This window comes from Medicago truncatula, chromosome 1 (genome assembly GCF_003473485.1).
Source record: "Medicago truncatula cultivar Jemalong A17 chromosome 1, MtrunA17r5.0-ANR, whole genome shotgun sequence".
Lineage (NCBI taxonomy): Eukaryota > Viridiplantae > Streptophyta > Magnoliopsida > Fabales > Fabaceae > Medicago > Medicago truncatula.
In genome coordinates, this window is record NC_053042.1 from 46,540,028 (window position 1) to 46,554,531 (window position 14,504).

At 33.5% G+C, this 14,504-nt stretch overlaps 1 protein-coding gene across 2 annotated transcripts; it reads left to right on the forward strand.

Annotated features, from left to right (window-relative positions):
• The first annotated feature begins 3,855 nt into the window (after positions 1-3,855).
• LOC11408516 (aminodeoxychorismate synthase, chloroplastic) lies at positions 3,856-13,951 on the forward strand. Of its 2 annotated transcripts, XM_013614031.3 has the most exons (15): positions 3,856-4,160; positions 4,412-4,753; positions 5,462-5,593; positions 6,628-6,695; positions 7,614-7,678; positions 7,823-7,889; positions 9,101-9,176; positions 9,282-9,379; positions 9,482-9,608; positions 9,980-10,185; positions 10,429-10,508; positions 10,691-10,793; positions 11,496-11,578; positions 12,256-12,873; positions 12,997-13,951. In XM_013614031.3, exons 2-15 carry the CDS (start codon positions 4,441-4,443, stop codon positions 13,475-13,477), a joined length of 2,517 nt encoding a protein of 838 aa, XP_013469485.1. In that variant the 5' UTR covers positions 3,856-4,160; positions 4,412-4,440; the 3' UTR covers positions 13,478-13,951. The 2 variants fall into 2 exon arrangements, with proteins under 2 accessions (XP_013469485.1, XP_003591930.2); XM_003591882.4 differs by having other exon boundaries at positions 3,857-4,160; positions 9,101-9,379.
• The last annotated feature ends 553 nt before the right edge of the window (positions 13,952-14,504 follow it).

A 14,504-nucleotide genomic window follows, 5' to 3' on the forward strand; every position in this document is an offset into this window, starting at 1 on the left:
CATTTCCTTTTTTTTTTTTCTTTCTTCCCAACCTCAATCAAGTTTCCTTCTTCTTTCTCAGCAACACGTACGCGCACAAGTCACAACTGGACCACCCACCACCGTCCACCAACCAATTATTGCTTTCCTCTCTCATCGAAACACCACCACCATCGACTTCATCTATGTTTTTCCCTCACTTTCTGCAACTCAGTCTCTCATCGATATTTTAAATTAGTTTTGAATATTAGTTACTAATACTATATTATTGAAATTGTTTGAATTAGCTTTTGGTTAAGTTCCGGTTACTACACTGAAATTGAAATTGATTTTAGCTTTTAGGTTTTTGCTACAACATCATTAGGTTTTGGCTATTAAAATTGATTTTATATTGTTTGAAATTAAATTAGGATGAAGAATAACCGAATCATGATATATTAATTTGTTTGTTTATTTTATATTATATTGGTAGTAATCTAATATATCGTTTGTTGCATGTGGAAAGATAAGTTCTTAGAACAATTACTAATAATGTAATTTTAGTTTTTTTTTTAAGGAGTTTTAGCTTATTTTTAACAAATAGCAAATATAACATTTTCTTTGTAATTTTAGTTGATACGGCTATTTTTAATATAATTTCTAATTAAATCTATTATTATTTAATTATTTGATAAAAAAATTGTGTCACTCTTATTGTCAGTTAAGATCCGCCCATCAAAAAAAAATTGTGTCACTTTTATTGTCAATTAAGATCCGCCATCATACTATGCAGTATTATGCAGTATGAAAAGATCTTGGCAACAAATTTTGGACTGGTGCTAGTCATACCCAAAAAAAAACAAGTTACACCCAAATTTATTTAAAATTTTACAATAATACAAAAATTGTCCTCTTCATGTAAATTTTTAAAAACCCATCTTTTATGATCATTCTGAACCCTTACCCCCTTTCATACACAAATCACCATAGATGTGCAACCAATATCTGAATCAACATCTTTGTTATTGATATGTACTATATTCTTAAAGGTTAGTGAATTTCATGAATTTCATTTTCGATGAGTTTCTATTTGTTTATTGTTTGTTTTGGTATGAGATATGCTTGTCAATTTGATTTTAAGTGAGAGGTTAGTGTAAATTAAGTTTACGTGTATGTATGTAAAAGGGGTTAGTGTAGTTTACGTATGTAAGGTAATGTAAATTAAGTTTACTTATGTTCAATATAGGTTAATGTAAATTCAGTTTACTTACGTTCAATCTAGGTTAATGTAAATTAAGTTTACTTAGGTTAATGTAAATTTAGTTGATTTGAAATTTTTATTTTAGTTAAAGAGTATATTAGTCAATTCTGGGGTGTAACTTGTTTTTTTTTTGGTGTGACTAACACCGGTCCAAATTTTGTCAAAAAGGAAAAAAATCTAGGCAACAACCCTAAGATTTATATTTAAATAATCTCACATTCTCACTTACATCTAAATAATATTTCTTTAAAAATAAAATAAATAATATTTCAGATATTTTTTTAGGTTAAGATCTAAATAATATTTTTTCAAATAAAATAATACTTTTTTGCAATAAAATAATAAATTTTTTTGAATTACTATTCTTTTGTTAAAATATCCGAGTAATTTATTTTAGTGTTAAATATTTTTTTTTATTCTTATAAATATAGACTAAAATACACTTTTGATCTCCTATGTTTGACTCCGTAGCAATTTTAAAAAATATCCAAAAATTAAAAGAAAAAAGCAAAAAAGTGGTTGCAGCATTCTTCTTCTTCTCCAGACTTGCTTCAAATGGCGGGTTCTTCAACTTCTTCAATCATGGATAATCTCTTCCAAGATCTAATCAAATCCACGCGTCTCCAACTTCTCACATAATCATCTTTCATCTCAAAATCAATCGAAGAAATTCGCCGCGAAATCAAATCCACCACACTTCAAAAACTCACCTACATCTCCTCCATCCATGGAATCGACATGTCATGGGCTTCCTTCCACGTTAATGTCCTCTTCTTTATTCCTTCACAAACGAATCGGTTACCATATCGCTTCAATTTTCCTCAACGATTCAACGCCGCTTCAATTTCCCTCTGGATTTGTGTTTGCCATCTCCGACATCGTTGATGATGATGATGATTATGAAGAATTTCACAGATTTGATTTGAATTTTGCAGAACGATGATGATGCATAGGTTATACACAGACACATAAACACACCCTTTGCACAATTATGTTAAACGCCGGTTCTTCTTCTCATCACCAATCAGTTTTTTTTTTATTTGCCGGCGTAAGTATATGTTTGTATACTTTGGTGTTTGAATTTTCTAAGGGTCCGTTTGGTTCAACGGAGGGGAGGGGAGGGGAGGGGTTTTAATGGAGGGAAGGGAAGGGAAGGGGAGATATATCAATTAAATATATGTTTGGTTCAAATGATGGAAGGGAAGGGGATGGAAGGGATTTTAATTAAATATGTGTTTGGTTCATAAGGGGAGGGGAGAGATTTTAAAACCAAATTACTTTTTTATCCCTCTAACCTTAAAACAATATCATGATTTTTATATTATTCACTTCATAAAAATTTAAACATAAAAACTCGTAACCAAAAACTCCATAAATAATCAAACAAAAAAAATATTAGGTATTCATAAATATTAGAGCACTTCTAAAATAATATAGTACAATATAAAAATATTTATAAAAAAATCTTCTACAAATTTTATTAATTATGTTTTAATATATAATACAATTAAAAACTATAAAATAAATATATCAAAATAAAAGCAACGTTACTCAAAAAAGTGAATTCGCGTAAAAAAAATTAGAAGACAGGAATATGCAGTTCTCGAAAAAAAAAAATTGACATTGGCATGTTACAAAAAAGATGGTAATAAGCAATATGTTGAAAACACTTAAATTTTTAATAAGGACGGTTTTGTCATTTAAAAATAAACATGAGGATAATTATGTCAATGTAATTAAAATTGCATTAACTCATCTCTCTTTCCCTCCCCTCCCCTCCAAAAAACTCAAATTTGAGTGGGAGCAATAAATGAGCTTATGAGGGATTTTGCTCCCCTTCCTCTCCCTCCTCTCCCCTTCTAAAAATTGAACCAAACACAAATTTTTTAAAATATTCCCTCCCTTCCCCTCCCCTTCAAAACCCACGAACCAAACATACCCTTAAGTCTGGATATTCTACTCTAGAATAGAAATTTCATGGAATTTCTGGATTTTTTTTTTATAAGGGGGATGAAGGATGGTGATGAATATGTGAAATTTTCCTTTTTATTTTTTATTTTTGAGTTTTTTTATTTTTTCTTTTAATTTTTGGGTGTTTCTTTTAATTTATTTTAATTTCATTAAAAATTATGTGGCATTTTTTATTTTTAATTAAAAAATCAGCCACGTGGCGTCCATTGAGTGTCCTCTTGAACTTTGACCCGGTCAAAAACAAAGGAGGTCTATGAGTTGCAAAAGGGGGTAAAATTGGGGGGCTGAAAAGTGTTTTTTTTTAATAGGGGACAAAAATTGCTATGGAGCCAAACATAGGAGGTCAAATGTGCATTTTAACCATAAATATATCAATGTTTTGTTTAAGCATCTTTAATTTTTATCGACATTTAATTTTTCAAAAATTTTTCATCATCACTTTTGATTCTTACTCATGGGTATGGTTCCTCCATTAAAGAATTATAAAAGGAAATATTTTCTTGAAAATTATGTATTTTACTTTTTCAAACTTGAAAAGATGTTGCTTTTAATGTTGATTTTGTTTTTTCTTTCTACTTTTTTAAAGCCATTAAAATGCAAATTTGATATATTTTTAACAATTTATTCTAATTAAAAAAAAGACAAATAAAATAATTCGAGTTTGAGGAGAAAAAAAAGGTTAAAAAGCCGCCAGTTCTTCACTACCACCCGCTTCGAATCTACACCGCCACAACACAACACAACCAAGATCCTTCATTACCCTCTCTCGCTATGCATTTTCGCGCATTCATTCTATTCCCTCCTTTGAACGCCTTCTTTTGAATCTCTCTAATCCTAATCTCTCTCCTTAACTACTTTTTTATATTATCTTTTTTCTCTTCCTTCCACGTGATTTGCCAATGGATCTTTGTTCGCATCTCTTCATCACATCTTGAATCTGCAACTCCTCTTTCACACAGCAAAATAGCATGTAAGTTATTATTCTTAATCTACGTCTCTGTTTTTTTATTCTAAATTTATTATACTTATCATCGTAAGTGCTTATAAGCTCAACAATCAACTTTCAGTCCACGTGAGCTTAGCTCAGTTGGTATGGACAATGCATAAAATATGCAAGGTCCGGGGTTCGAACCCCCGCCACCACCAAAAAAATCAATTTTCAAATAGAATTTATTGTATAGTGTAGGCTAATAACTAAGTGTATGCATATTTTATCTGCAGCTTTTGAACATTTATTTTTGCTGCAAAAAATGAACATGTCTTTGCGTCTCATATGTCCTACAAGTGAAGCTATGCAGTACAAAAATGTAAATCCTCTTCTGTCCAGACCCTCCTTCACAAGGGTTTCTTGTTTCATGAAGAGAAATGTATGTAATCGCTACGATGGAAGAAACACGAGTGTGTATTGCCAATTGATGCATGACCATTTAGAAGAATCATATAAAAGAAAGAAAAAGCTAGAATTGCCTCTACAGACGCAGGGTTTTGTGAGGACTTTGTTGATTGATAACTATGACAGTTATACATACAATATATACCAGGAACTATCTGTTATTAATGGTGGTAAGTTATACTTACTATGTTCTATTTTTCTGTCTTTCATTTGAATGTAGATTGATAACTATGATTAGTTTATTTTTTTGTTTAAAGTGGCTTCCATTAAAAAGTGAATCCAGTCCAAAATGCCAAATCTGTCATCTAGTTGCATGAATTAAAGAAAAAATATTGAAAAATTAGTAGGACGACACGACTCATTTGTAAAAATTTATTTTATATGATGATTCGAGTAGTTTAATACTCCAAATTACAACTTACTTGTAGCAATCAATTGAAAATAATAAAAAGCTTACATAATCTAACATGACTTCTACAGCTGACTTCTAAGGAGTCGGAACAATTGGAGTCTCATTTTCATATTAGACTTTAGACTTAGTGTATCTCATTTTCGTATAACCATTTGTTCATTCTAACATGACTTCGGCAGCTGACTTCTAAGGTGGAGCAGTAATGGTCAATCATCGGGGGGACACCTTAGAGTTAAACAAAAAATATAGATTTATATTCAAATAGAATTGTTCTTCATGTAAGAGTTAGGTTACAAGTAAGAATATCAAGACGGATGGGGGCTATTTTGCAAGAACAATAAACATATGTTTTAGCATTCTGAAATCCCGTACAGAATACTATAGTCGTGGAAAGTTTAAGAAGTTCATGTTACTTGTAAGGATTTTATGTCCCTTTTAAAAGCTGGTTTGGTTTTCATTTTGCCAGTCCCTCCTGTGGTGATTCAAAATGATGATTGGACGTGGGAAGAACTTTGCTATTACTTGTACGAAGAAAATGCATTTGATAACATCGTATTATCACCTGGACCTGGCTCTCCGGCATGCCCAGAAGATATAGGTGAGAATCATGGATTGTGGTCTGATAATTTCATAACATTTATATACTGCTCCTGAAGAAGCAAAAGAAAAAATTAATTGATTCAATTATCTGTAAATGTCCGTTTGAGTGGATATATAGTCCATGCTTTTATCCCATTTAAAGACCTACTAGTCATTGTATGCTTTGATGTATTCATTGTTAATCTATGCATGCGGCCATTGTGAATTATGATGTTTAACTTACCATTGTGAAATACTTTGGTGCCCTGATACACCTGATAGCAGCGCGTGGCTCAAGAAATAGGTTAAAGGTAACCATGCCAATAAAAAAGTCTCCTGAGAATATACTTGTTACCTCCGTTAACTCTTATGATCAAATTTGGTCTTCAACACCATCTGTAGGTATCCAGATATATGAGATTTTAGGGGAATATATTTAGATTTCAGGAACTTAAAATATTGAAATATTCAATCTTAAAACAACAACAAAGGCTTTGCACTAGATGGGGCTAGTTACACAAATAAATCAACACTTTAGGCTCCTCAAAAACTATTTTTTTAACAGATTCATTTAGAGTCAGGTCGTTTATAACTGTTTCTTATAAAGTATACCTATAAAGCATATTTTTCTATTCGACTATCTATCACCTGATTAACTTTTATCACAAGAGCCTTGACTAATCTTCTTCTCGCATGAACAAAACATCTTAGGCTAGTTTTTGTCATTTTCTTATCGAAAAGTGCAACTCCAACTTCCCCTAAATACAGTTGTTCCTAATTTTATATTTCTTACAAGTCAAGTGTCAGCTCATACTCTTCAATATTCTCATCTGTATCACACTCAAAGGGGGTGTAACCATATAAGTGAAACAACCTCAAACCACATGAATTGTAAGTATAACTGTACCTGCATATGTTTTGAAAGGACACCTCATATATTTTGAAGAATTTGATATTTATATTTTGATGTTATCTTAATTGTTGTTTAATGAAATGTGTGGAAGATTCTTTATTTTGACATCCTTTTTCTTCAAATGATTTTATATGCTTCAGGCATTTGTCTTCAAATATTGCGTGAATGCAGGGATATTCCTATTCTGGGTGTTTGCCTTGGACACCAGGTATATCCCTCTTCTTTATTCAAAATTGCACCCTTTTTCCCAATACAGTTTAACCACTTTCTGATTGAGCAAACCTTCAATGTGTTGCACTTTCTACTTTTTTAGAAGATTACGGAAACCTTTTAATTTTGCAACTTGTGTTTAATAACATGCACAAATTTCAATTGAGTGCACTACATGTCTTGAATTTCGGTCACGGTTTTTTCCTTGCTAATACACTCTCGCTCTTAATAGTTCATTTTTCTTTGGTTATCAGATTTTCTTTTAATACAATTTATGAAGATGGAAAAAGTGTTGGCCTTTTAAATACAAACATAATACTTTTGTTTGCTTCGGTGACAACCTGCTACATATCAGAATTTAATGAACACTTTTGAAGTCAATTTGTTTAAACTCCCATTTTCAACAGTGCATTTAATTCTTCATTATTGAGAAGTTTCCCATTTTTGTGAACAGTGTTTACTTTGATTGAACCCAGTAAAAACATATTTGGAAGGTTAAAACATAAAACTCATTTATATGGGGTTTCCATAAGATATGCTTAAAGTTATTTCTGAAGAATAATATAGAATTGCTGTAAAATTTCCAAGAAAAATACCCTTTGACTTAAATTTTTTGTTTCTTTGAGAAGGTAGTAAACAATATAGAAGCTGTATTATGGCTGATGATGTCAATGCTTTGATAAGATGATGGAGAAAGTTTTGGCGCAAATACCTCATCGTGATTATGAACCTATCCACAATCCAATTTTCAATATTATGTTTTTTCTGTTAATCATTATATTAAACTAAATCCTGTTGTGATTAGTATTTTTTAATTCATAATCTCAGATGTCATACTTCTGTTTTTACTAACTATTGTTTACGTTGTGTGCATTTAATTTTTTCCTTGGCTTAATCTCTTTCTGTGGTTTGATAGGCATTGGGTTATGTGCATGGAGCTCAAGTTGTCCATGCATCTGAACCAGTTCACGGGCGTCTGAGGTATGCTTGATCATTTTAAAAACATTGTGTAATTGCCTCACTCAGGAGAATGAATATATATAAAACATAATTGTAATTCAAAAGTTATCATTTCTGTTGATCCCCTTTCATTTATAGTTTTAACTATTTCTTTGTTCTGTGCAGTGAAGTTGAGCACAATGGATGCCAACTTTTTCAGGGCATACCTTCTGGTAGAAATTCTGGTTTCAAGGTGGGTTGCTGCTATATATTTAAAAGAATGTGAATTTAAATCAGTCGAACATTTTTAGAAAATTTGGATTTGAATCTTAATGTAGAATTAAATTTTTAACTTATCATATTCATTTTCATATTTGAGATATACAAGGCATTCAGATGCTAGGAAACTCTAAATATAAAACTCAATTTTTCTGAAGTGTTGATGCTGCTCCGCAATTACGAACTAAGTTGTATGAAAATCTTGGTGAATTCTGAATTTTCTTTGACTTGGGATTTTTTTTTATCTCTTATTGGTTTTATTCCTCAAAAAATTTGATTTTCCCAGATTCTTCCTGCAACTAATGAAGATATCTTGGCGTAATCACCACATAAGAAATTGATCACAATTAAGTGCTTTTTTGTGTTGCGTTCGTTTTATAAACAAGTGGCACATTTGGTTAAAGCGAAACGTCTTCTGCTTTTATTCTTGTGACTCTTTAATGGGGGTTTCTTTACCAATATGCAGAAGGATTACGGTGCTCTTTCAGCTGATGTTTTCATCTTCATTTGTCTTTTTTTCCTCGTCTCCTTTGTTTAAGGAGGATTTCTCATCTTCTTAGCCTGCGTTATTCTTCTCTCCTAATACATTATTTTTTCGTTATTTTTCAACTATTAGCGAGGACAAGGAAGACGTCTTTGTTCTAGTTGGTGAGGTTTTTCTACTAGCGTTTCTTATATTTTCCAAGGGAAAGAGATGTCGGGTGGCTTGATTAGTGAGGAAGGGATGCATCACATAGTGGTGAATTCATGAAGTGCCGCTGAAAGTGTTGGTATACTCTCAAGATGTTTGTTGAAATTCTGAGGAAAGTTTGATTCATGTGTTCGGTTAATTGCAGTCTTGCAGATTCTCACCCCTTGGTCAATTCAAATTTTAATCAGAAGAGAGAGCCATATCTAGAAACCTTAAAATTTATCCAAACAAAATATCTTTTCTGCAGTATCCCTTTACTATAGTATGTATTTCAACAAAAATGACTAGTGACAAAATCCGAAAAAATTACATATGGTGCTAGATTCCACAGTGCCATCATTTCATGTAAAACATGTACTATGCACAGATGCAAACTACTGCCTTGCAATTTATTTATATTTTTTAAGCTAAGTTTATTCTTCTTTTGTCAAATTTTAATTAAAATTTATCTTCTACCACCACCAATCATAATTATTGTTTGTCACAAATTTCAGGTGGTTCGATATCATTCGCTGGTGATAGATTCTGAATCGCTTCCTGAAGTGCTCATTCCAATAGCATGGACTTCAAGTAGGACACTTCCGTTTATTGGATCTGAGGTTTTGGACAAGTACAATGGTCATGAGCTTCAAACTGATCAAAGCATTTTCCTTGATTCATTATTGCCTGAAGCAGGAAATGGAAGTTCAAGCCTTGTTGAGTACGGACAAACTAGAAATGCAAGGGTTCTTATGGGAGTCAAGCATTCTACAAGGCCACACTATGGTGTGCAGGTGTTAAGTACAAAAATGATCTGTCTATAGTTTTAGCCGTGTTTCTATTTATTTATTTATTTATTTTTTAACCATGCTTATGTCAACATATTTGACTTTCAGTTTCATCCAGAGAGTGTTGCAACCTGCCACGGAAGCCAAATATTCAAGAATTTTAGAGAGATTACAGATGATTATTGGCTGAGATGTAGGTCATCATACAACAAAGGAAAACATGCTAATTCTGATGGTAAACCGAAGAACTGTGTTCCCCACTCATGCACACACTAGAAAAAACTGAAAAATCTTTTATTACAACTCACTATATCTTTCCTACGTGCTTCTCAAATAATTTATACCGAAATAATTTCTGGGTTAATGTTTACTTGATTGCTATTTCTTGACCTTATAAATGAGAAAATGGTTTGATAGAAATATTACTTTGTATCTTGTCCAGTCTTTGTTAGGGTCTAGTTCTATAAAATATCTTGACCTTGTAAACTAGAGTGGGGTCTCTTTATTATTGTGTTCATGCTTCTTAGTTTTATTACAAATTTGAATTGGCCTTCAACTTAATCTGGTAGTTCTGCGTGATTTACCTGAGCAGTAAACTTTCTTTAGCACACGCGCAGGTTTCAAGTGCCAGTAGACTCTACAGACATTTAGTACATAATAATACTGAGGTGAACTACAAAAGTTTGAAGTTGAAATGGAGGAAATTTGATCACTTGGCTGGGCAAGTTGGTGGCGCAAAAAGTATATTCTGTCAGTTGTTTGGACAGGAAGCTGAAAACACCTTTTGGTTGGATAGTTCCTCCACAGAGATGGTATCTATATGAATTTACGTCAGTTAATCTTCGATTCTATAGATATGATGCTGAAAATACTGTTGTCACCACTAAGCCATTCCCAGACTTTGTTTTTATTACACTCATACAGATACACATATTTTTACATTTGGATCTTTAAACCAGAAACATAGATCAACATAGGATCTCTTCATATTTTGGTAATATACTTCGTTTTATACTATATTTTCCATCATCTCAATATTCTTCCCATCCCGATAGGGAAGAGCACGCTTTTCGTTCATGGGAGGAAAAGGTGGATCACTTTGGAAGCAGTTAACGTTCAGGTTGTCTGATCAGAGGTTAGAAATTAATTCTCTTAACTGTTAGTTTTAAGTATTTTCAACATGTCTTTAATCTCTTCTCTTACATGCATTGACCTGAAAAAGTATTTCAGTTGCACCAGTCTAACCATTCCACGCTTTGGTATTGATGATAGTGTATAATGTAAATTAAAATAAAATATAATCCATTCCTTTTCTAGTGATGGGAGTTCAAAAGGTGGGGGTCATTTGTCACTGGAAGATTCTGAAGGTTGTGTCAAAACAATATTCTTGGAAGGAGGTTTTCTTGATTATTTGAACAAGGTATATACTGAAATTATGTTGGCCATTTAATGCTTTGTTCTTGCGTATCACACTTCTTACCTAGCCCCCAGGACATGCATATTGTTAGAGATATATGACGTGCTATTAGACTCTATTGGGTGTTTGGTCCTTGTTACCCTCATTCTTCATAATCAAGTTGAGTTTACACTAGATAGTGTTTGGTCCTTGTTACCCTCATTCTTCATAATCAAGTTGAGTTTACACTAGATAAAATTGAGCTATGCTAGTACATGATTCGAGTCTATAATGCTCTTGCATGAAGTGGATTTTTCATCTAATTTCTAATGTTACTTGGCTATACCACCCTTTTTCTCCAACATAATTGATTTTTGTACCCTAAACAGGAAATATGGTAGCTGAACAAATATAAAAAAGATTAAACACAACATAATTGAATGTTTTTCGCTTTTATCAGAGATGCAGTTAAGAAACAAAGAAAGGGGTGGGAAAGGATAGATGATAGGTAAACAGGACAAAGACATAAGGAAAGTCAAAATTTCTGGGTATTGAATCATCAGCCTGTATGTATTTTCTTGGTGCATATATGAATTTTTGTGTGACATACTTGGATATTCCCAATTACGATATGTTTTTTTTTTGTACTAGCATAATGAAACATTAGTTCCTTTTCCTTTCTGTTACTGTCTCCCTCGTAAATATGTTGCCTTAATAATGTCACAGGAGCTTCAATCATATCGTTATGAGAAGGATGAATATGAAGGTCTACCATTTGATTTTCACGGTGGATATGTTGGTTACATCGGGTAGGTGGTGAAGTCAACCAGATAAATGCTTACATTGAATCAAGTTGAATGTGTATGTATTTTTTTTTATCAACAAGAACAACAAAAGGAATTAAATTCTATATCTATCAATGCCTAAAGCATCAGCCAGAAAGTTTTGCATAATCTGACAAGGGCAATTCTGCCATGTCTTCAAAGCTTGATGCATAGCTGCACCAAACTGTGCTGGCCAATCAGCAAATTCATTGTCCTCCCTCAAAATAAGTTGGAATTTGAAGGGACAGGCCATGGAAGAGACCTTGTGAACATGATTGATTAAAGGAGCATATGGATGAGATATAATGAAGTGTCATCTGTTATGAAATCCAGATCATAATTTGTGGAAGCTAATAAAATATAAAATAAAAACAGTCCCAGCGCATTGCACAGGTTCCAAATTCATTGCCCTCCCTCAAAGTAAGCTGGAATGTAAAGGGACAGGCCATGGAAGAGACCTCGTGAACATGATTGATTAAAGGAGCATATGGATGATATAATGAAGTGTCATCTGTTATGAAATCCAGATCATAATTTGTGGCAGCTAATAAAATACTAAAATATAAAATAAAACAGTCCCAGTGCATTGCACGGGTTCCATATTTGTTATATGCAAGACCCTCTCAAGTGAACTAACAAATAATTGATTTCCTATGTTGCAGGTATGACCTCAAAGCTGAATGTGGTGTCACATGTAACCATCACAAATCTAAAACTCCAGATGCATGTTTTTTCTTTGCTGATAATCTTGTTGCTGTTGATCACAAATATGATGATGTTTATTTATTGGCTATACATGAAGAAAGTTCAAGTATTTCACAATGGTTGGATGATACTGAGGAGAAGCTTCTGAGCTTAACTGGTTCTGTGAGGATGGATTTAGAAAGGCAGCACTCTCATCCTTCAACTTTTTCCTCACATAAGGCTGGTTTCGCAGCTGAAAAATCTAAAGAGCAGTACATTAGAGATGTTAAGAAGTGTCTAAACTACATTAGAGATGGAGAGAGCTATGAGTTGTGCCTCACAACCCAGATAAGGAAACCGGTTGAGGTATTAAATTCTCTTGGACTTTACCTACATTTGAGAGAAAGGAATCCAGCACCTTATGCGGCTTGGCTGAATTTTCCAAAGGAAGATCTGTGTATTTGCTGTTCTTCCCCCGAGAGGTTCCTGCAGTTGGATAGGAGTGATATGCTAGAAGCTAAGCCCATTAAGGGTACTATAGCTCGTGGTGCTACTGAAGAGGAAGACAAACAACTCAAATTGAAATTACAGCTCAGGTTTTTCTATGACTTCAATTTACATATTGGAATTGCTTAACTTACTACATTTTTTGTCATGACATCAAATTTCCAAGCAACTGATTGAAATCTGTTGCGAACTGTCTCGTTTTTCTTTTTCAGTGAAAAGGATCAGGCAGAAAACCTGATGATTGTTGACCTTCTAAGAAATGACCTTGGTCGTGTATGTGATCCTGGATCTGTTGACGTACCGCATCTCATGGAAGTACAATCATATGCAACTGTTCACACAATGGTGAGTACAATTCGTGGGAAAAAGAGGTCAGATATAAGTGCTGTAGACTGTGTCAAAGCTGCATTTCCCGGTGGTTCGATGACAGGCGCACCAAAGTTGAGATCAATGGAACTTCTTGATTCTCTCGAAAGTTGTTCTCGAGGCATCTACTCAGGCTGCATTGGATTTTTCTCATATAATCAAACATTTGATCTAAATATTGTCATAAGAACAGTTGTTATACACGAGGGTGAAGCTTCCATAGGAGCTGGAGGGGCAATTGTAGCTCTGTCAAACCCGGAAGACGAATATGAAGAGATGATCTTGAAAACAAAAGCACCAGCAAACACTGTGATAGATTATGAATAGAGAGCAATTAATCAGACCATTAATTTTTTCCCTTTTGGCCCATGGTCAGACAACAATGATTTGATGCCTTTTGTCCTACTAATCAATCATTTTATATTTTCACATACAAAATTACAATGGATCCTCATCTTCCTGGATATGTTACGACTGAAGCTTTATAGCAGCAGTTGCCCTTTACAGAAGGAATGCAAAGGATCCAAAAGAATGGTGGTATAGCAAGGATAAATTGTTTTGGGGCGAGGTTCCTTTTTCAACAGGAAGATTTCTTTTAAATTTTATAGTGCGTGCTTACAAGCTTGATCTGGTCTGTAATATATGTTAATATTTATTTATGCATATGCTTGGCTGTAATTTTGGCTTGCTGGGTTTTGTTTCTGGTTTTTCTATACTGTAATTTGTGTTGAATGAATTGCCAACAATTTCTTTGTAATTTGTGTTTATTCATTTCCTTGTGAAATTGGTGACATTTGTTCATTGATTGTCTTCTTTCCACATGGTTTCTGCAATGTGTTGCTGTCGTATTAAGGTATCTATTTGTGTTTATACAACTGTTTATTTGAGATGAAAGTAGAATAGGAGAAATATCCTAACAAGGCATCCTATCTTCTGAAAGACTCGGCAAGCTGAATTCACTTTGGATGGTAAAAAAGATCGAGCGAGTTTGCTAGTTTTTCTTGTCTGTGTATCAAAATTGTCAAGAGAGGAAGCTTTTGCTGGTATTACTGGCCTGTAATAAGCACACAATGTTATAAAATGTTAAGAACCTCATTTTCACTTTATTAATCCGCGGATCTGTTCCAGCACAGCATGACATTTCTACCTGTGTTTGTCGTCCCTGCTCCTGGCCACTGCGTCACACGGCACATGAATATCCAGGGAGGCAGGGAGTTTGACATTGTTATGCCGCCGCCTTTATGACACAAAATCTGTGGTCGAGCTGTTCGGCTCCACCGCCTCTGCAATCATCGAAACAATCTTCTTCTCCAACGAATTGACTTGACCCCATTTACCTCTGCAATCATGTTGG

Excerpts from the sequence above, each read along its gene's own strand:
- LOC11408516 (XM_003591882.4), top strand. The coding sequence starts at position 4,441 with ATGAACATGTCTTTGCGTCTCATATGTCCTACAAGTGAAGCTATGCAG. Across the intron at positions 7,890-9,100 it reads GTAGAAATTCTGGTTTCAAG|GTGGTTCGATATCATTCGCT; the intron begins GTGGGTTGCTGC and ends CACAAATTTCAG. Across the intron at positions 10,509-10,690 it reads TTCAGGTTGTCTGATCAGAG|TGATGGGAGTTCAAAAGGTG; the intron begins GTTAGAAATTAA and ends TTCCTTTTCTAG.